This window comes from Xiphophorus maculatus, chromosome 2 (assembly GCF_002775205.1).
Source record: "Xiphophorus maculatus strain JP 163 A chromosome 2, X_maculatus-5.0-male, whole genome shotgun sequence".
In the NCBI taxonomy this organism is placed as follows: domain Eukaryota; kingdom Metazoa; phylum Chordata; class Actinopteri; order Cyprinodontiformes; family Poeciliidae; genus Xiphophorus; species Xiphophorus maculatus.
The window spans coordinates 19,815,972-19,837,135 of NC_036444.1; the positions used below are offsets into that span (position 1 = coordinate 19,815,972).

A 21,164-nucleotide genomic window follows, 5' to 3' on the forward strand; every position below is an offset into this window, starting at 1 on the left:
AGCCTAAATACTAAAAGGAGACGCAACTGGATTGAGTTGTGAAAACGGACTACAATGCAAAAATCATCTGCCTATTTCCAATGGTGGTACATCCTGGACAGGATATCAGCCTGTCACAGGGGACCTCAGAGACAAACACTGTAGAGCAGGGAGGGAGTCAAACTCTTTCATTTTGGGCCATTTCAAGATCAAGAATGTCTCCAAAAGGCTGGATGTGGAAGAATGCAGTGATAAAACTACCCACTAGCAAACTTAAAATATTCATAAATAGCTGTCTCTTATTATTTTTGATGTAATTTGCCACTATACAGAAAAAAATTGCTTTGATTCAATAAAGAATTTTAAGCACATATCTGTTATCTTGAAAGTTCAAGTTCTGTAATTCTTCAGAGTCTAAAGGGCCACATAAAAACTTATGGTGGGCCGGATTTGGCCCCCAGGCCTTGAGTTTAACAGATTTGCCTTCATCGGACCTTCTTGCTACAAACATTGCTACCAAGTGGTGCGCCCAGAACGAACAAAATTGGCATTATATTCATAGGTCATGTGGTAGGTTATTCAACAGTTGGTTGCATTTCTTTTCTTTTCTGTTATTCCTCCCTATGTTATGGTTTTGCATATGAGAATTGCGCTTTAGTCCAGACTTCTGGGTCTTTTTATTTATTTATTTATTTATTTATTTATTTATATACAGTACAGACCAAAGGTTTGGGCACACCTTTCTAATTCAATGGGTTTTCTTTATTTTCATGACTTTTTATAAGGCAATAAATCCCACTTATTAACCTGACAGGGCACATATGAAGTGAAAACCATTTCAGGTGACGACCTCTTGAAGCTCATCAAGAAAATGCAGAGTGTGTGCAAAGCAGTAATCACAGCAAAAGGTTGCTACTTTGAAGAAACTAGAATATAAGGGGTATTTTCAGTTGTTTTACACTTTTTTGTTTAGTGCATATTTCCACATGTGTTATTCATAGTTTTGATGCCTTCAGTGTGAATCTACAATGTCAATAGTTATGAAAATAAAGGAAACTCATTGAATTAAAAGGTGTGTCCAAACTTTTGGTCTGTACTGTATATATTCTGCAACATTAAAGATTACTTTCTGCCATTCTACTTTAGGTTGTAGAAAAAGAGGGGGGAGAGATAACATAACGGGCTTTTATTGTGGAAATCCCGCCTTCTTTCCATCCCGGAAGTACTTCCTCTGTGTTTTGGAGATGTTTTCAAATCGGTTCACGTGGTTCAATCAACACGCTTTTAAACTAATACACGTCAAACAGCAATTTGACCACATTTGAACGAGTTTTCTCCTGTTTAATATGATAAATGCGGATGAAGTCGCCGAGTTGTGCTACGAGCGTTTCCGCCAGCTGCCCCGGAGAGGGAAGCCCGAGCCGGGCAGAGAGTGGAGCCTGCTGGCCGCTGTGCTCCGGATCACCCGGAGACCAAACTCCGACTCAGGTTGGAGAGCACAACCAACCACAACATCATGGTCTGATTGTACCAATTAATAAATCCGTGTTTCTAAAAACTATCTTAGTTTGTGAGAGCCTGGAATACTGTGCAGAATCCGATTGGCATACGGCTATTTAAATGCAAAATTAAATTTCTGAAGAATTGTTGATTTAATTAATTTCATAAGATTAGTGAACAAAAGATTTGTGTTTGGAACATGGAGAAGAAACCCTCTGGAAAGTCGGAATGCCGAAACAGGTCATTGAGAAAGAGACTGGTTGGATAAACATATAGATGGAAAGCTCAGTGGAAGGAAAAAAACCATCCACAAAAGAAATGGTGGATTTGACAGGATTGTGAGGCATCAGCATGTGATTCATCTCTAACTGCAGCAAAGCAAACTGTAAAGAGGTGGTTTAAAATGTTTGCACAGTCTAGACTCAGGCCTTGTTCAGTACAGCATAAACTTTACATAAAAGTCTGGATCTCTGACATATGAAATTAAATGTTTTTGTTTTCCAGTGGAGATGGAGGTTGTTTCCTTGGGAACCGGGACTAAGTGTATCGGAAAGGCAGCCATGAGTGCCGCTGGTCTGTGTGATCCTGTTTTTCCTTTGCCTCTCTGCCTCGCTTACAAAATTTATTATTCAAACCCTTGCTTTGGACGTTGCTTTAAAATTTTCTCAGCATTTTAGTCTCTATTAAGGTCTGAATGCGGTGCAGCTTAAAGATGAGCTTTCTCGTTTTTAAATGAAAACCGTTTTCTGAATCAGGTGACGTGCTCAACGACAGCCATGCTGAAGTCATCGCCAGAAGAGGCTGCATCAGGTGAATGAGCAGAATTTCTCTCTGTTGTGTTTCTCCGTGGACGTTTTCTCCACCCTGAGCTCAGTGTGGATGAATTTCTGTGCAGGTATCTGACCCAGGAGCTTCACAGAGCCGTGAGCTCTCGCTACAGCTCGCTGTTTCGCCCAGCGGATCGGAGAGGGAAGTGGAGGCTTCAGCCCGGAGTTTCTTTCCTGCTCTTCACCAGTCACACTCCCTGTGAGTCCAGTATGCTCCTACTGTGCTTAACAAGCTGTAAGTAAGCTAGGAAAGTGTTATTATTTGCAATATCTTCATCTTTAGCGACAGAATGACTACTAAAAGTGAGTTTGTAGTACAGTAAAATCCAGAATTTATTTCACCATTGAAATAAATTCTGATACTGACATTTAAGGTTAAGGTTTCCTATGTTTTACTAGTTCGTCACCATGGAAACTCTCTGACCTGAAGGTTTCTGAGGCTCTTGTTTTTTATCCCCAGGCGGTGACGCGTCCATCATCCCCATGAGGGACTCCCAGTCCCAGCCCTGTCCCCCCGTCACATCTGTGAGCAGCTGTGGAGAGACGGACGGAGGACGGAACTTGAAAAGGAAAGTCGAGGAACCCGGCGAAGGAGGGAACTTGAAGCTGCCTCGACTCGCAGAGGAAGAGACAAAAGAAGGAGAAACGGACCCGTTTGAATCCAGGACTAAATCGCCTGACAGAGTCGTGTCTGTTCCTGCATCAGCGTCGGAGCTCAAACCAGGAGATTCCGTAGACTCGAGGCAGTCAGACGCTGAACTGGTCGGAGACGTTCACAGGACGGGCGCCAAGTGTGTCCCAGGAGGCCCGGCCGACCCGCTGCTGCCTGGGGAGGGCTACCACAGCACCGGGGTCCTCCGTGTGAAGCCGGGTCGAGGAGAGCCGACTCTGTCCCTGTCCTGCAGCGACAAACTGGCCCGCTGGGGGGTGCTGGGCTTCCAGGGTGCGCTGCTGTCTCATTACCTGGAGGAGGCGCTGTACTTCGACACGGTGGTGGTGGGCAAGTGTCCGTACAGCCAGGAAGTCATGCACAGGGCGCTGGTCATGAGGTGCGCAGCTTGCAGAGACTCTTATTCTGCTGGAGGAAGGCCAAGTGCTTTTCTTTTTAGTGATTTTATTATTATTTTTAATATTTAAAACGTTTACTGTAGAAGACTAACGGCACCACATACAGAATGAACTAATCAAATGGAGACTTTCAAACCTAGAAATATTGTATCAGCTTGCTGTTGCTTAGTTATGGCAGCATCATGCTGAGTGCTTATATAGTGATACTGTACAGCTAGATGCCTGAAAAAGAGGACCCCAATGTCCTATTCAAAGCCCTGATGTCAACACTGTTTAAAAATTCTGGGCTGTCCGCATCCGTAGCAGGAAACCAGCCTGCTAAAGCGAAGCTTATCAGTTCCACCAAGAACAGATAGAGTGTAGTTAAAGTCTTCTTTGTGGATAATTTCCTTCTACTTGCAGGTGCTCCCGCGTTTCAGAGCTTCCTGCTGGTTTCTCTGTCTGTTCGCCGCTGCTGCTGCAGTCCAGCCTGGAGTTCCAGTTCAGCCAGAACCAAACCGAGCTCCAACACCAGGGCGGACAGGGACGCATCTCCCCGTGTGGAGCGGGTCAGTTCTCCCAACAAATACCATCACTGAACACTTAAAACTGTGATTACTTTGTTACAGTTTCAGTGGGAGCTAGTCTGGAGGTCTGCAATATTAATGAGGCTGTGGGAAACTGGAAAGAAATCCAAACTAATGAGGAGATCCACCAACCTGGGGACCAAACTCTTCCAATATTCAGTTTGATGAGAACTGACTGGGATTGGTAGAAAACTCTGATCAGTGAAAGCACCATACCCATCCAGGAAACTGTTTCTCCGATAAAGACTAAAACGGCTTTATCTATGACATGTCGACACGTCAGCTGTTCATTGAGGCTGAGAGAGAGACCTTTAGCAGACAACAGGAAGGCCATAGAACATATGCCGTTTTTAATCTATGGTCTAGCTGTTAAAAATTATAATAAGTACTAAAAGTTGTCAGGAGATGAAGGCTCTACACAAACTGGAGACGGAAATTGGCTGTGGAAATCTGATCAGTACATCTCTGGATACTCCACATCAGCACAGGTAGAGGCCCCTGTGTTTAGAGCAGGATGACAGCTGTTACAATCCCGCAAGAGCTACAGTAATTCAGATCAAAGCACATTCATGGGTTAGAAAGGCCTAGTCAAAGTCCAGACCTAAACTTACTTTGGAATTTATGGCAAAACTTGAAAAATGATGTTCACAGAAGCTGATTATCCAGTCTGATTGAGCCTGACCCAGAGTTTCAAATAAATTGCACAATTTATGTTTGTAATAATTAGTGTTTGTGTTAATAAAAATACATTTATTTTGTGTTCGCAAAGTGAAAAACTGACTTTAATTAAAAAAGATTATAGAAATATTAAGCTAGAAGAAAATTTATTTGGGCAGCACTATTCTTTTGTTAGAATCTATATAAAATACTATATACATTTTGAATAAATATTTTCTATATAAGAAAAAAGATTTAAGTGGGGAAAAATTACATTTAATGTAGTTTTACTTTTTCTTATAAGCTGAAATAATTGTCCCTCGTCTTTCAGCCATCAGCTGGTGTAATGTTGCAGATCAGCCACTAGATGTCACTGCCAACGGCTACAAACATGGCGTCACCAAGAAAGTCCTGGGAACACCTAAAGCTAGGTAGACGCCTCACCTCTTACCGGCTCTTAATTTAAGTATTTTTTTACTGTTATTGTGTCATTAAAGTTTCCTCCTGAGGTTTGTCTTCATGTCGTTTTGTGTTTTAAGGTCTCTGCTGTGTAAACTGGAGCTTTTTCACTCGTTCCTGTCTCTCGTAGCGGCCACTGACCCTTCGGCTCTGCCCGACTCTCTCAGGTGACAGACAGACTTCCCATCCAGCAGAAATCAGGGATTTATTTCCTACTGTTTCTTATTATTTTTTTAAATTAATGTTGTTCAATAAAGATACCCTTCATGTTTAAAATGAACTAAGCTTTGACCTAAGTCAGGCATCAAGAAGTGTGTTAAAGTACATTTAAATGTATTTTAAAAATATTTTTACACTGATTTAAATGTTTTTTTTTCCTGTCTTAGCAACTTCTTTTTGCACTGCTCCTCATTTTGTTACTAAACCCATCCCAATGCTCAGATATTACACTCTGCTGTTAATTATTTCGGTCAGAAATTTTGACCGAACACTTGTACTTGTAATACAGTTAGTAGATGTCTGTGTTGTACTTTGACTATAATCACGTTTTGGTTGCTTTTAAATCCGACTATCTGTGAATCTAGGCCAGTATTTAAGCCCTTAAAAGGCAAAACAGTAAAATTTAGTTTTTACTGACCAGATTTTATGTGATAATCTTCTTGATTTTGCCTGAGGCTGTGCCTGTTCACATATTTTTTTGAAAGTGTTATAATCATATCTATTTGGGTCAGTTTACACAGAGCCATTGTCAGAATGTTCTTTACCGGCAGATCCAGAATGTCCAAAGTGTTTTCTGTCACTAAATGAGGAAGCTTTTAAGGAAAAATTCAATACTTTTAGGTATTTTGTTTTATATACAGTTTTGTCATTGCTCCGAATCAATATGCGTCCCCTGAAACAACAGAAACACAAGTCTCTGTTTGAATGTGTGTAACCAGGCCCACATTGTGTGCTGATGGCTGGGAATCTTTTCTGGAGGAGAAACAGAGGCTCCTCTGTTCCTCAGCGCTTCAGCACAGAACCTGATCCGCTGCTTTCTTTGCACAAGTGGCTCATTATTCCCCACCTGAAAACAAAACTGCAGCTTCCAGTAACATGGTTATCTTACCAACGGGTCACTACGAAGTTTTCTTCTCTTCCCTGTGACAGGAAGAAGGTGCAGATGAATTATTGTTCTGATTATTTAGATCCAAACTGTGCAGCTGCATGAAAAGTGATCACTGGCGAATAAAAGAAATCACTGATTTATTGGTGCGTCTCAGTAAATTAGAATAGCATCAGAACTCTAATTTGTTTCAAAAATTTATTTAAAAAGTTGTATATTTCATGCTGCTTTTTCTTGTAATTTTAATGATGATGGGGAAACTGAAACTTTAGTTTGGTTTCTCAGACAATAGAAATATTGCAAAAGACCAATAGCATAATAAATATTAGCCAGGATACTTTAAAACATGTTCATTTTCTGTAGAGTATAATTAGCTGCTTCTTCATTGCGTTGTGACTCAAAATGGTTGAGGCTAACGGTAACTAGCTGCTAATATACCTTTGCTAGCTAGCAAAGCGCATATTAGCAGCTGTATTAGCAGGAACCATTAGCTCTGGCTCCTGCAGTGGGAATGGATGAAGGAGAAACATTTTCTAGCTAGCTAAAACAAAAGCTAGCTAGCTAGTTACTAGCTTGCTTTTTTGCATCTATCTATCTATCCTGATTTAAGTGCAGATTTATCGCTAAGTGACTGGACAACATTCACCTTTCCCATGGGATCATTTTATCTAATACAGGTCTTAAGTTTCATACATAATTGTCTTAAGTCTCATAAATGAGTTGGTGAAGCCTCCAGGAATCTTGCGTTTGCCATAGCAGAACATTTCTGCATTAAAAATCCCTCTTGAAACTAAGCTTTTAATTTTCATTAACTGTAATCATAAAAAGTATAAATAGAAAATATTTTTATTTAAACATAGTACTCTGAGCATAAAGACCCTACATATGAGTTTTATTTATTAAATCAATTACATTTGTGAATATTAGATTAGATAAACTTAAATTATTATGTGATTTCTCGAGTTGTTAAATCATAAAACTGTGGCACTTGAGATGTAGCATTAGTGCGTTAGTGATGTTTGCTGTGAATTCCTTATTTTGGCAAAGCTCTTGAAGTTAGCACATCTGACTGCCATAAATAAGAGATTATGAGAAGAAACTTCAGCTACTTTATTCAGAAACATGTCCCAGTTTTACCAGAGGACAGGATCAGGTAGTCTGCTCCGAGTACACACACTGCGCAAACACTCTATAGGTATTTCCTGCCTCATGTTGTACTCATCTAGCATCTTTTACCATTTTTATTCCCGTTCATTTGTCGCAGCTTGATGAGTAATACTTGAAATACAGGCGCACAAAGAGTCCAACCCTCGTTCTTCTGTTTGCTCAGGTCAGGAGAGCTGCACACCTACTGGGACCATAAGCAGGCCTCCCAGTCGTACCAGCGAGCCTGGCAGCAGCTGCGTCTGCAGGCCTTCCCTCTGTGGCCTTGCAGCGACAGAAACCTCCTCCTGTTTCGCTGAAAGCCGACTCTGCAGCAGGAATGTCCTCGTCAGGCTTGATGAAAAACCGGCTTTGTTGCAGCGCAAACCCGGAGGGTCATGTGCTGAAACAGCCGCCGGCCAGCAGAAAACTGATTTCAAACCGAGGATGGCAGAACCAGAGACAAAGCGTCACTTTCCCCTGGCTGGCTGTTAGCTCAGCTGCTCTGCGGCTCAGAACTCACAGCAGGACGACCCGCTCCGTCCCGCTGATGTCTGCATGTGGCTGCTTTATTTTCACGTTGTGAGAGCTCTCTGAAAACACAGCTGACCAGCCTGCAACTTTCACTTCGCTGCATTAATTATCAAACTTTCCTTGTGTTTCTCCCACAGATACAACAGAATAAAATCAGTAGTCTCTATCTGCTGCTTTCCTGAATTGCAAGTTTTATGGATAGTTGAGATGTTTCAGGAAACTTGGCATCGACCTTCAGATTCCTTTCTTATTGCTGAGTCATGAACTCTGACCTGACCTGAGGCTGGTGAGGTCAGCAGCATTTAGATGTTGTTGGTCCTTTGTAGAGCTCTAGGAGTAATTTTAGTTGGTTGGCTGCTCCATATCTCAGCGTGGTTCCCTGCTGCCCCAAAGCCTCACAAACGGCTTCATATTCGTTTTCATGCTAATAGCAGTCATCGACTTCTGACTTGTTCTTGGATTTCTTTAGATTTGACTAGGGCTGTTGTAAATGAATATTTTAGTAATCAAGTAATCTATTGATTATTCTTACGATTAATCGAGTAATCGGATTTAAAAAAATTATAAAATAAAATATTGGTAAATCTGGCATAACACCGGTGTTACTATCGGATATCAATATCAGTCCAGTTTTTCATTTTTGAGCATCCCCAACACTTACTTTTTTGTAGTTTATTAAACTAACCTGTAACAATAATAGCTCACTTTCTAAGTTAACCTGAAGAAAAGTTATACAAAGATCTGAAATTCTATTCAATTTAATAATAAAGAGGCAGGCTCACAAATACACTTATAAAATGTCTATACTCCAGCTTTTAGTTTATGTGTTCATCTTCTGTCAGTTTAATAGATGAATTAGCACCTTGCCCCATACTTGTCAAGCTTTGGGTTTGAGAATACGGGAAATGTCGCCTGGAGTTGGGGATGTCCGAATACCCGGACATTATCATGGATCAATAAAATCCCCACGGCCATGCCACGAACACTTAGCTTTCGTCAACAACTCAGAGGCGGAAGTGAGAGCTCCGCGCAACGCAAATAATGTTCCGGCCGGAACACGGTGCGCTAAATAATAAAACATAAATTAACGAAGCTTCGAGGCAGGTAAATTTTCCTCGAGGAATTTTAATAATCGAGGTACTCGAATCATTCGAGGAATCGTTTCAGCCCTAATTGGGACGGGATGTGTTGCTTTATGAGCTCCTTTAGTCTACTTCATGTCAGCCAGGTTCTGTTTCAGTGACTTCCTGTAGCATCCTGACAGCAATCAGGAAACCAGGAAATTAAACTTAACCCATAATTTAACAAGTGAAAAATGTGTTTGGTCATAAGAAACAGAATGAATCTCTAAGGAGGCAAATCTTCCTCTCAGCATGTTGGATAGGATGTCCTTGGATAGATTTTGATTATGCATATTTTGATTCATCAGCATTGCACTCGTGATTTTGTTGAAACTGCTATAGTTGAAATAGTCAAATTACAACATACTTTTAATGGATCACTGATAATTAGCATGGAAGCACCTGAAAGAAGAGTTTGTGAATCAGCTCTGTGGGTTATCAGAATATAATGCATATGTAACACCAGAAACTTCAATATTTTTTGTTTTTCTTACCCGTTAGCATTTCCACAGAAGACCAAAGAAAAACTGAAAAGTGCAGGCGAGTTTATCATAAAGGACAAAATGATCTTTATGCTTTACGCTTTACGGAGAGTAGTGACGCACACATTAGATGTGGATTTTTATTACAATTACAGTTATGATTTTAAAAATTCTGCCTAATTTACTTGTAGGGATTATGAAATATTCTTTTACTGATTATACAAACAGTACAAAAAAGGACACGACATATTCCTCACCGTCTTTATTTAACAAAGATGAAGCCAAACTGCGTTAAAAACTGATTCTACCTGGCCAGGTGCTGCTAATTAAACGTGTTGATTGATTAATTGTCAAAAGGTGTTTGGTAACCAAACGCCAAGACGGAAAGACATCAACAATAACCTTAGAGAAGTGTGGAGGACCAGTTGCTGGGGCCTTTAGATCAAGGAACCCTCCGCCCCCTTCCATTAAAATATTATTCTATTCTCTTTCCTATGAATGTTTTGTTTTGTTATTAAAAAGCGCTGTGTTTCATTGTCCATGTTAAGCTGAACATTCATATATATGTTGGTAACTATTCTGGCTGATGAGAGGGAAATGAGTTTAGAAAGGCGTCAGTTTTGAGCAGGCGCTTTTAGGGCAGCCTTGGGTCCTAAGTTTCTGTGTTGAAGCTCCGTAGTACATAGCAGCCATAGTGTGACGCACGTTGGATTTATGAATGTTGTTTGTATTTTCAGGTAAGCCGAAATAGTGGAAAAGTTACCAAAAGGCATTGTATGTTTGTAACATGAAGTTGTAAAGTTTCATAAGACAAAATGTCTCGCTGTGTTAATAACGGAGATATGATTATCTCAGTCGAGACAGCTAAGCTAAGTTTCTGTGTTGAAGAGGCTCAGTAGTAAGTAGCAGCCATAGTGTGACGCACGTTGGATTTATGAACGTTGTTTGTATTTTCAGATAAAAAAGGAACGTAAAGGAAATTTACAACCACCGCATGTCTCGACATCACTTTTGTGCAACATTAGGATCTGTTGTTGCTGCAGATCTAAATGGGAAGATTACAGGCCGCTTTGCAAATATCTGAACTCCGTCATCCAGACAGAGAAACGAGAATCTGAGAACTTCAGCGGACTAAACTAAAGAGGAGTTGGGCGTCGTTTCATCACCTTGACGTGGAAATCTGATAATAGTCACCCAAACAAGCAATGTTGTAACTCATGATAGACATACAGAGTTAAAAGACAACCAGAAAGGCACATTTTATATTAAGAAGACAGACTTTGAAAGCAGCTTATTATTTTTATTGATCACTTCAGTTGGCTACATACATTTTACAAATATGGAAAATCCCTTCACATATGTAACATGTATCTAATGACGATGGAAGGACAATGGACGACACTCCTTCCTTCAGTATTTTTAAAGGGCGGTCTCATCTTTGTGAGGCTCAGCTATGATTTCTCAGCACCAAAACAAACTACAGCTGTTAAAATGTCAGCTAGCTTCGTCTGAGAGAAGAGAGGTAAATTAACCAGAGAAATCATATCTCTATGCTTCATGTGAGCAAGATCATTAAAAACTATTTCTCCGTTACTGCATGATTGGTGATTTCTGCTGTAAATTATAAAAAGAAAATCAGCAACGTGTTGTGACAAATCCCATTTTTTTATGACGCACACGTCCCATTAAAATATCCCAGAATCTCTCTTCTGCTGCTCTTTGGGTGCTTCTTGCCAAGCAGATTTCTAAAATGGCACAAAAAATAAGAAATAATCTGAAGATATATGATTATTAGCATACAGTTTACTCTTCACTAACGGAAGTGTAGAAATACTAGGAGAAAGTGTAAAAAAAATGAATAACTGCATGCAAGCTGTTTAGTATGGCTTCAATTTCCCCCTCGATAATCAAAAATCAGAGCATTTCTCTTGTGTCTCTGAACAACAATTCATGGCCAGAAGATACTTGTTTGAACCTTTTCTCATCAGTTTTAGATTTTAGGTCACAAATTTGTTTTCTTCTGCTTCAAAATGTCCTTTTCTCGTCCGGTTCAGAGCGCTTCCTTTTTTAATATGTCTACTACAGAATCGTATCAGGCTTCAAGCTGTGACCACAACGGTACCGCTGGTGGTTCTTGGGTTGCCGTTATCGGTACCCAGAGATCATTTCATAGTGTCAAACAATAACAAGGTAAATGTAAAGCCAATCAACTTTGCTGGTGCCTAGTTAGTGATCTGTTTTAATTAATTAAAATATCCAACAACAAAAAAAATCTACTGCCATTTAGTGATACATTTTAAATGTTTATTTCTGTTGCTTTAATGATCATGGCTGGCAAACAAAATACATTTTCAATCTTTCTTATGAGAAATAAATAAATGATTGAACCTGCACCAATAATTCTGACCTAATGAGGAAAAACGCTTAAAAAGTCAAATTTTCCACCTTTTTAAAAAATTATTAGAGATGTACATCATGAAAAAAAGCATTAAATTCACATTAGTTTGATAATCATGCTGATAATGACTTCTTTTAAACTCCTGACCAACAGTTTTAGTTTTCACAGAAAAGACGCAGCCAGCAAAAAGAGGTTTCGTCAAACTTCTTGATTTTCACATCCAGATGTTCTACAATGTCACACCTTTAAAACTTGAGCGCCACAAAGAAAAAGTAAACTTTGTTATTAGAATGAATGTACCTATAATAATTTAAAGTGCTCAACAAATACTAGCTGCGAAAAACAAACTTCTGTCAGACTGATGCATGCAAAAATAAAAAAAAAACTAAATAAAACTAATGTTTAACAAAAGAAAATTGAAAGCAAATCTGAGTCTTCCATTTTTTATCCTACATATTCTGAGACACTTCATTAAAATTCTTCCAAATAAATGATGGATTCATAATCTAATGGTGCACAAAGATCCAAAAACGAATCAGAAGGGAACAGTAGCTAACCTCGCCCTCTCTTTGCTTGTATGTAGCAAGAATAAAAGTAGCATTTATCATTATTACTGTTTCTCCGCTTTTCTGCCGTGTCTTAAATTACTGAGATTCCGCAGAATAATATGCTTTCTTCCTGCCGGCAGATAAATATCACAGTTCAGCACAGTTAGCTTCAAGTAAAGTTTAAATCCTCATGCGCTCTGGATCCTGAATCAGCAATCACAATGTGCAAATATAAACCAGCCAAACTGAGGGAGCACTGACACCTGTTTCACTCCACCGTGTTCTGGACTCACCAGCCATCAAGCCACTTAAGTCTAAAGCGCCGAGCTTGAGCTTTGAAGATCACAGTTTCTTTCTTGCTTTGGATGAACACAAAGAACAGAAACAAAGAAAAAATGGGAGGGAGGATGGAGGTTGTCTTCCTGGTTTTATATACTATTTTTCCTCTTTTAGTCTCATTCAAGTGCGTCTGTGATGTGTGTATTGGATTTAACGGCAGTGTTTCAGATTTTTCTGTCCTTAACAGTCGAGTATTTTCTGTGTCTAATCATCCAAACCAGACCCAAACCAATGGAGCATTTTGTTTTTGTTTAACCCAATAAATTTATATATTTCAGTATCAAAAACTGAAGTGTGTGTGGGCGTTACACAAGTGAAGGCCTGTGTTGGTGTCAGGACCCCCTCCGTGTTGGTGTGTGTGTGTGTGTGTGTGTGAGGGAGAAGGCTGGATGCTCGGTGAGGCGTTAACCAAACGTGTTTTCTCCGCTGTACGCCACGTACAGAAAGCCGTCCTCGTCCTTCTCCTTGTCGTACAGCTGGCCCATCGTCAGACTGCGGCACAAAACAGAAACGTGACCCGAGGTTATCGCCGCTGTCGAGAGCGGTCCGTCTCATCACGCCTCCTGTCTGAACGCGTAGCAGCGGGCTGCGCTGCAGGTTCAGATTATAAAATACTGATCAAGAACTGATATAAACAGGACAGATTTCATGGAGATCGTGAGTTTGTTTTATTTATGCTTCATCTGAGGAAGGAGAGGCATTATGGGAAGTAGACTGGGTTAGAAACAATCTCATGATGACAGTTTTCCAGATTTATGATGGTGGATTTTGTCACTTGTAGCTATGCGGGGAACCTGAAAATCAATCAAAAATTCAGCAAAAATGAAAATATGCTACATATATGGTTTATGGTCTGACATTACATCAGAAACTTTTTCTGTTTCAGGTCCTTCAAATTTTGCTAAATGCCAGAATAATAAAACAGCAAATTTTTAAGAGTTTCTTTCTACATTCAGTTTGCATATGTTAATATTAGTATCCCTTTAAGCAGTACGAAAAAACCCAGATGATAACGACCTGGCTTTAAAAACGTTGATTTCCTAACATTTAAGCTGAGTGGCATCACACCGTACAAAAGAAGAGGTAAAAAAAGAGTCATGGCATGAAAGGCCACTCAGTAAGGAAGAAAGCGTTATTCCAAAAAAAGTAAAGATTTTGCAAATGACCAAAAATGAAAGGTCTGTGTAAAAAAAGGTGGCCTGTAAATCTCATTGAGCTACACCAGTTCTCCCAGGAGGAATGGGCCAAGAATCCCAGCAACGTATCGCAAAGGCTTGAAAGTTACCTTTGAACAGCATCATGTAGTTTAACATACAATTTTAAGAAAAACTGTGGTAATGCACGTAAACATCTGGATTGTACTAACAGGTTCTCAAGCATTTACCAAACAAAAATAAATGTACTAATTCTAACTCAAAATAGGTAAAGATTAATCAGATCTAATGTCGTAAAATCAATTAAAAAAAAGAAAAAAAGCTGATGTGTGTTTTAGTACAGCTTTTAAGTAAACATCTGGTTGTAATGATGTGGGAACAAATGTTTAAAGAAGTGAAATGACAAACATTACTTTTAAAACGTGGTCAGTTTAGGATTAAGCAAACTGAACCCGGAGGTGGAGCCTAATCCTCACACAAAAGAAACCGATGATTGTTGTACCTTCCAGCTCTGTAGTTAAACAGATGGATGGATAAACACTCGGCAAATACGACATGCGGATGCAAAAGAAAACCTAACCTTTCACTGGTTTAGCTATAATACCCACTCAATTTGCATAATTAATAACATTAAAGGATTTGAGAGTTGACTTTCACACACCGAATATGTGGAAATAACATACGTTAAAACCTACTTTAATTACTTCATCTGGTTACTGTCGTCTACTAGAAATAACACGACCACATTACCAGGACTCACTCATTTCTCAGACTGCAGAACCTGTTCTTGTATTTACCCACTGTGGGGTCACCTGTGTGGCTCTCACCTGGACTGGGGGACTGTTTTGTCTACGAAGAGGAAGATGGCTTTCTCCGAAGGCAGCTGGATGCGTTTCCTGATGATCCACATGAACTGGGCCACCGTGATGTCCGAAGGCACCAGGTACTTCCTCTTATCGATGTCGACTATCTGAGAACCGGAGACCTTCTCCACGATCACCTGGAGGCCAAACAGGAAGCCGCCCTGAGAGGTTAGACGCGCGCTCCAACAAGAAGATTACGCTCGATTGTTGTTTATTCAGAAGGTTTTTTATCCGTCTGCCTGTATAAAGTGTTTCATTCTGCTGTCAGTGAAAGTTCCTGGAACAAATGTCACAGTTGGGCCCTAAGCATTACCATTTCATCCCTGTGCAAACTGGAATTATACCTGCATTAACCTCGTTAATCTTTGCTCCTCCTAAAACGACGTCAAGGAGGCTTAAAAGTTGAGCCACGATCAACAACCAGTAGGCAACTGACCATTTGTCATGAACAATCTTTTCATGTGGCTGACGTTTTGTGTCACAGCAGCTGTTTGGTAGATCCTTGTTCTGTTATAAAAGAAGCAGACGAACTTTTCCAAATCTATACTGAGAGAATCGGAGATAAAAGTTACTTAATTAAACCAATTTAATACACGGAAACATTTAAGTTTAAATAATGTCTTAATTAAAACGCATTAACACTAAGAGGCAGGGCGCTCTGTTTAAGGTGATATTTGAAGAATGGCTGATGATATTACAAAGCATACAATCACCATAAATGCTGCAGCCTTTTAAATATTTTCTGACTAAATTGGAATATTCTTTTTCCATAGCAGAATTATGCACTAAATTTTATAATATTTTTTTTCTGTAATCGACACAGGGTCAAAATAACGAAGAACGGTTTATATATGCCATGCAGCATGCAAAATATATTTGACCAAACCTGCTGAGAATTGGTCAAATATCTCCTTTTTTAGCGATTTTTATGGCACTAATGACCTTTATTCAACGGTAGCCTGACATGCAGCAAATGGCTGAAGCCATGAATCAAACCAGGGACAACTGCGTCGACGTCGGTGGTCTCAGCATGCGGTGAACCTGCTCTACCACTGAACCGTCTGATGCTGCAGGGTGCATTTCATTTTGAAATGTTGTGTGTATTTCAATCACAGTTTTTGAACCCATTAACAGCCTGCAGCTCTGACTGGATGTTGGACTCTCCCTAACAGAACTGGCAAGCTCGCGTAAATTTAGCCGGTTTCATTTTGCTCACTTGGTGTTTAAGCAAATAACACTCATTTTTAATCGAGTTGAGGTTCAGACTGTTCCAGAAGCACAACACTAACTTTCTTAAGAAGAAAATAACAGAATTCGACGCACAAATTGATTCCATTTTATTAAAGTTGTGAGAAGAACTGCGTCTGACTATAAAAAATACGAGGAGGAAACTAAGATCCCAAAACAGAATATTTTATTCATTATATTTCTTTTTCCCATTGCAAATAAACCTATAAAATCAAGTATCTGAACATTCTCTAAATAGGCAAGTTTGTCTGGAGTTTATTTTTTTATGACTAACTAATTCAACCAATTTTGAAAACTGTGCAAATATTTGGCCAAGTGCTAATTTGTTCTGTGTTTAAGGGTGAACACTTCTGGGCCTTGCCTGTTTTCCGAATCTCCCGTTTAATGTTCCCAATTCTTCTCTAACGTCCTTGTGAAGTTGTCAGGAAGACATAATAGCACCCGTGTTTAAATATGCAGGACTGTGTAAAGTTGCAACGTTTTATCTGTGCAGCACGATGCAAAGTTGGCAAGAGATTAATTTAGCTGCAGCGAATAAGTGAGAGACTTTTCCAGAATAGAGCAGGACGGAAACCAAAAGGTGTCAACATGTCTCAAATTTAAATGCATATTTTAGGCTAGACACATTAAATATTGAATAATTATATGTAGTTTGTAAAATGGATGTGGAAATAATTACATGAAATAAGTATTAATTACATTATAAAGCATACATTTTTATGGATTTTTAAAAATGTAATTAAATTATTTCACAGTCTTATTATTACATATTATGAAATTATATTGTCTGTCCATCAGAGCTAGTGGGCGGGGCTAACAATGCTTTATGCGACGTGATTGACTTAAATAATTTCATGATAAACTGTAGAATACAAAGTATATAGCAACCAAAAATGAGACATTTACACGTCATTTTCACACATGGTAAAGTTTTAATAATTAATTTCAATATTTAATTATTTTACTGCATATTGTGGATATTAATGACACAGTAATATATTATTATATTTTTTATATTCTACAGTTTTTATTTTTATGATCACAAACATTTATTTGTTTCATTTTGGGACTTTTGACCCTTAAAAGAAGAACCCGTTCACTGTGAATTTTGCCCTCTAAGACAAGCATTTCCAGGATTCTGGAAAGTTTTACTTGATCTGGTTCAAATATCTGTTTGAAGAAATTTTCTTGCTTGTTACATATAATTTTTTTTAAGTGCATATAAATGGTAAACCCATTTCCTGCATCATCCTGTTTTACTCAAAAAGCACACAGGTTGATGGCCACATATTTCTTCCCCTGCCTTTTTCAGGCGATGGCCTCCTAGACCTGTCATCACAAACAGCGCAGGCAGAGGAGGCTCAGAATCTCTGACCACGTTCGACCGTGAAGAGCAGGACCGCGCTCTCGTCTTTTTAGGTCAGTCTCTATTTCTGTTAGAGTTCTGGGTGAAAACGGAGGGAATGAGGCGAGTTTAAGCTGACAGCAAGAGTGACGTGTTGAGGGTAAAACGCTGTGAGGTGAGCGCTCTGAGCTGAAACTCTGCTGATTCATGGTCGGAGGAGCCGCCGGGGAGCTTCAGCGGCTCTGCTGGGAGATTCTCCAGGTAGGGAGGAGATACTGGGACAGATCCGTGTCACACTGAAGGGATTATCTCTCCTCTCCGGCCTGGAAACACCTCAGGATCCCACTGGAAGAGCTATATCTGTTTTACGGCCGGTACCCTGCATATCTTTTTGCATTGCCATCAGTCTGATGCATTAAAGATTCATGAGCAGCAAACGCTGTGTGGCTCATCTCACAGTCACCATGCAGTGTTTTAGCCCAACAGAAGACGATTCAGTACAATAAATCAGGATAAATGAAGGTGATGAGACTTTGTCACTTAACGGGAATAATTATTACATTTTCTGAGTAAATCCACGTTTTTTGGGATAATATAAATGTGTATTTGCATTGTGTCACATGCTGATATTAATATGACGGTTATATTTTTGCAAATCTAATGAGATATGCAGCAATGCAACAAAATTAGATTTTTATAAGCCATAGAGAGTACAAATAAATTAAGCTGTTCTTTAGAAAAAAAACTCAGAAATCGAAAAATGTAAACTTAGCTTAACCATCACATTATCTAAAATGTTTGACCTTTTCCCTCAGTGTATTATAAGCCTGGCGGGCCACCAGGCTTTACTTGTGCCCCCACCAGGCTTGGCATTGTTAACTTATCCTAGTTTTTTTTTTATTATTGCCTTTTTTTAAAGACTTCTTTGTTGGTGTTTATGAAGTAATCTTCCAGTCTTCCAATAATGCATAAATATCAAGTGATGTTTTCAAATTTTCTGTCAACTTTAAAAACATTTTAACTCAAAAACACAGCCAGCCTGGATGAATGACTGCCCTAGCATCCGAGCACCGGGCTTAGCTAGTTTCCTGGGGGAAACCTTGAGTTTTATTGTTAAAATGTTAACAATAGGAACCTTAAAATGCAGTTCTTCACAAAAGCATTCATGGCTCTTTAACTTTTTGACACTGTGCCACATTACAACCACAAACTTCAATGTACTGTGTGATGGGGAATTATGTAACAGCCCCACTTAAAGATATCCATGACTGTGAAGTGGAAAGAAAAATGATACTAAATGTATTAAATGTGTTTTCTTAAACTTGTGGCTTGAATTTGCAGTTTTTGGTAGGAGCCAGATGGGCGGTAACCCAGAGCAGCATGGAGACCAGGGGACAAAGCAATCAGGTCAGGGAGAACATCCTGGAGAAGTTTAGAGCAGGACTAAATTATCAAACAGTTCCCCAATCCTGGAATATCTCACAGAGCTCTGCTAAATCCATCATCTGAACACAGAGTACAGCAACCAGGACATGATCGTCCAACTAAACTGAAAGAGTGAATCAGAGAAGCAACTGAACCTCATGGTAACTCTGGAGGAACTGCAGAGATTGAAAAAGGTTTCAACCAGCAGTTGAGAACTCCACAAATGTGGCCTACATGGCTAATCGCACTGGGGCTAAATTGAAAGAAAGCAACAGTAAGTCATGTTAAGTGATGCAAATCATACTTCTTTGTGTCCTAAATAAGATAAGATAATTTTATTAGTCTCCTATAGTAGAAATTTGTCTTGGAACCAGGGGCAAAACTGCAATACAACAATGCATGAGCATATTAAAAATATTTGTGGAATCATGCAGACTGACACAGCCTAAACCTAACGTAACCTAAAAAAGAAGTGATAAATACCTGTCCCCTGCCTCTGCTTTTATTTGTTGACTCTCTGTCACTTCATCTTAACCACGGCAGCCTTAAAATAAAAGAGCACCTCCCCTCCCCCACCACTCACCGGTACTCTGTCCGGGTATTTGTTGCGTATTTTGGCTGACTCCACACATCGGTGCTCTGGGGGAGAGACAGCAAACAAACAGGAAGTCAGAGATTAAAGGGATGAGTGAGGCCTCTTGGGATTCTTGCTCCGCAGCCGCCCGGTTCGATAGAGAGCTCAGCAACACAACAAGCAGAGAGATAAGCCGATGCTTGCTCATGCACACAAGTACAATATTTTCTGAATCCGGCACCTTTTTATCAGGCATATCCAGGGCTGTCATGGAGCCCAGAAGCTGCCACAGCAGGCAGAAAATGAGCAGAGGCCAGGAAGGTGGTAAAATGTGGAAGGACTCATTTAGGTGCAGGCCTTCATTAGCCCTAGATAGAGGGGCTAATTTGGGATGTTCCTCTAATGAAAGGCGCTTGGAGGTTATCTAAAGAGAGTTTCAAAATAAAAGCTGAATTCAGAAACATTATTAGTCATATATGGAAGTTCAATAATTTGTTACAGAAATCACAGCATGAAGTCAAATGTGTGTAAAACCAATTCTGGCATCTGGGTACGGGTAAATGTCATTTTGCTAAGTAACCTTGCGGGTCAGCACCCTTTAGAAGTTGCTCAACTCGCTAATTTCAGTAATTAAACTTGATAATATTAATAAAATAAGCAAATGCACACGAGATAATATTTTACGGTGTATTCAGCTGATTAATTTGTTTTCTAAGCCCGTAACCTGCAGCAAAGACACGTTATCAGAGGTTGCTACAGCCGAAGCGTCAGCCATTATTGATTTACAGCATTCATCTGCAGGTTGCAAAGGGGGAAAAAACCCACAAAAAAAACCCAAACGTGCATTAATGCGCCAATGAGGGGAAATTGGGAAAAAAACATGAATACGGGAACTGCAAAACAGAAAGGAAAGATGGAATCAAGATGCGTGACAAGACAAGAATCAGCTCCTGTTTTATAACAATCCAATCCCCTTTTCTTTTTTTTTCTTCTTTCTCTTTTTACCGAGGGAATGGTCCTCTTTAAACATCCATTTCATCTTTGCAGGATCCCCGAACCGAGGCGTGACGGTACGAGCTTCTGGATCTGCTGAGAATGCTGGTGAAACGTCCCCAAAAAAAAAAATAATCCAAACAAACGCGAGCAAAGCAAAACGTCAACAAGAAGTCTCTGCCTTTCAGCTGTCCGTCTAACACAGGGTGACGTCATCGTCTGACAGAGCGCTGCTGCCTTCAGGTGCACTCTCAGACAGTCAGTATATGCGCCTTTACACGTCCATCTCAGTAAAATAGAAATGAAATGTATATAAATATACATTATTATAGGGAAGTCTGCTGACTTGAGAGTTGTCCAGAAGGCAATCATAGATGCCCTCCGGGAAAATTGTTTGTGTGTCAAAACTTATTTATTGAAAGTTGAGTGGATGGAAAAACTACAGTAGAAAATACCGATTTTAATCCCACTGTGACGCTATAAATTATTGTTAAGAAAAAGATGAGAAGCCAGAGCCAATGATGCATGTACGCTGAAGGATGCTAATAAAGATGTGTGGGCTTTGACTAGGCTCACCGCCTCCATGCCATGCTGTGTTTGGGTAGTCATTTTTTGTCAGGGCAAAGGAAGCCTTGACAAAGTATTAAGTCCATGCAGATTTTTCTTTAGCGAGTGGAAAAATCTGTTGGAAATCATGTCCTCAGATTTTCTGAGGTTGTCGCAACTTTTAGGATTTTTGGGTCGTCATTTATAATCTAAATTAATCAAAAGACGCATTTGAAGTGTCACTCTCTGTGTAACGAATCTAATATGGTTTCTCGTAATGAAGGAATTAG

General features: G+C 39.6%; 2 protein-coding genes across 3 annotated transcripts; one reads left to right on the top strand and one right to left on the bottom strand.

Moving 5' to 3' along the window:
* Positions 1 to 1,214: 1,214 nt before the first annotated feature.
* Positions 1,215 to 8,004, top strand: adat1 (adenosine deaminase, tRNA specific 1). Of its 2 annotated transcripts, none has more exons than XM_023345254.1 (9): positions 1,215 to 1,467; positions 1,984 to 2,052; positions 2,235 to 2,289; positions 2,375 to 2,541; positions 2,767 to 3,355; positions 3,777 to 3,922; positions 4,929 to 5,028; positions 5,137 to 5,223; positions 7,492 to 8,004. In XM_023345254.1, exons 1-9 carry the CDS (start codon positions 1,326 to 1,328, stop codon positions 7,622 to 7,624), a joined length of 1,488 nt encoding a protein of 495 aa, XP_023201022.1. In that variant the 5' UTR covers positions 1,215 to 1,325; the 3' UTR covers positions 7,625 to 8,004. The 2 variants fall into 2 exon arrangements, with proteins under 2 accessions (XP_023201022.1, XP_023201028.1); XM_023345260.1 differs by having other exon boundaries at positions 2,375 to 2,505.
* A 2,718-nt stretch (positions 8,005 to 10,722) lies between these two features.
* On the bottom strand, positions 10,723 to 20,548 carry gabarapl2 (GABA type A receptor associated protein like 2). The gene is made up of 4 exons (XM_005796268.3): positions 20,341 to 20,548; positions 19,345 to 19,400; positions 14,708 to 14,880; positions 10,723 to 13,218 (listed from the first exon to the last, which is right to left on the bottom strand). The coding sequence occupies exons 1-4, from the start codon at positions 20,372 to 20,374 to the stop codon at positions 13,131 to 13,133; spliced, it is 351 nt and encodes a 116-aa protein (XP_005796325.1). The 5' UTR covers positions 20,375 to 20,548; the 3' UTR covers positions 10,723 to 13,130.
* Positions 20,549 to 21,164: the final 616 nt, after the last annotated feature.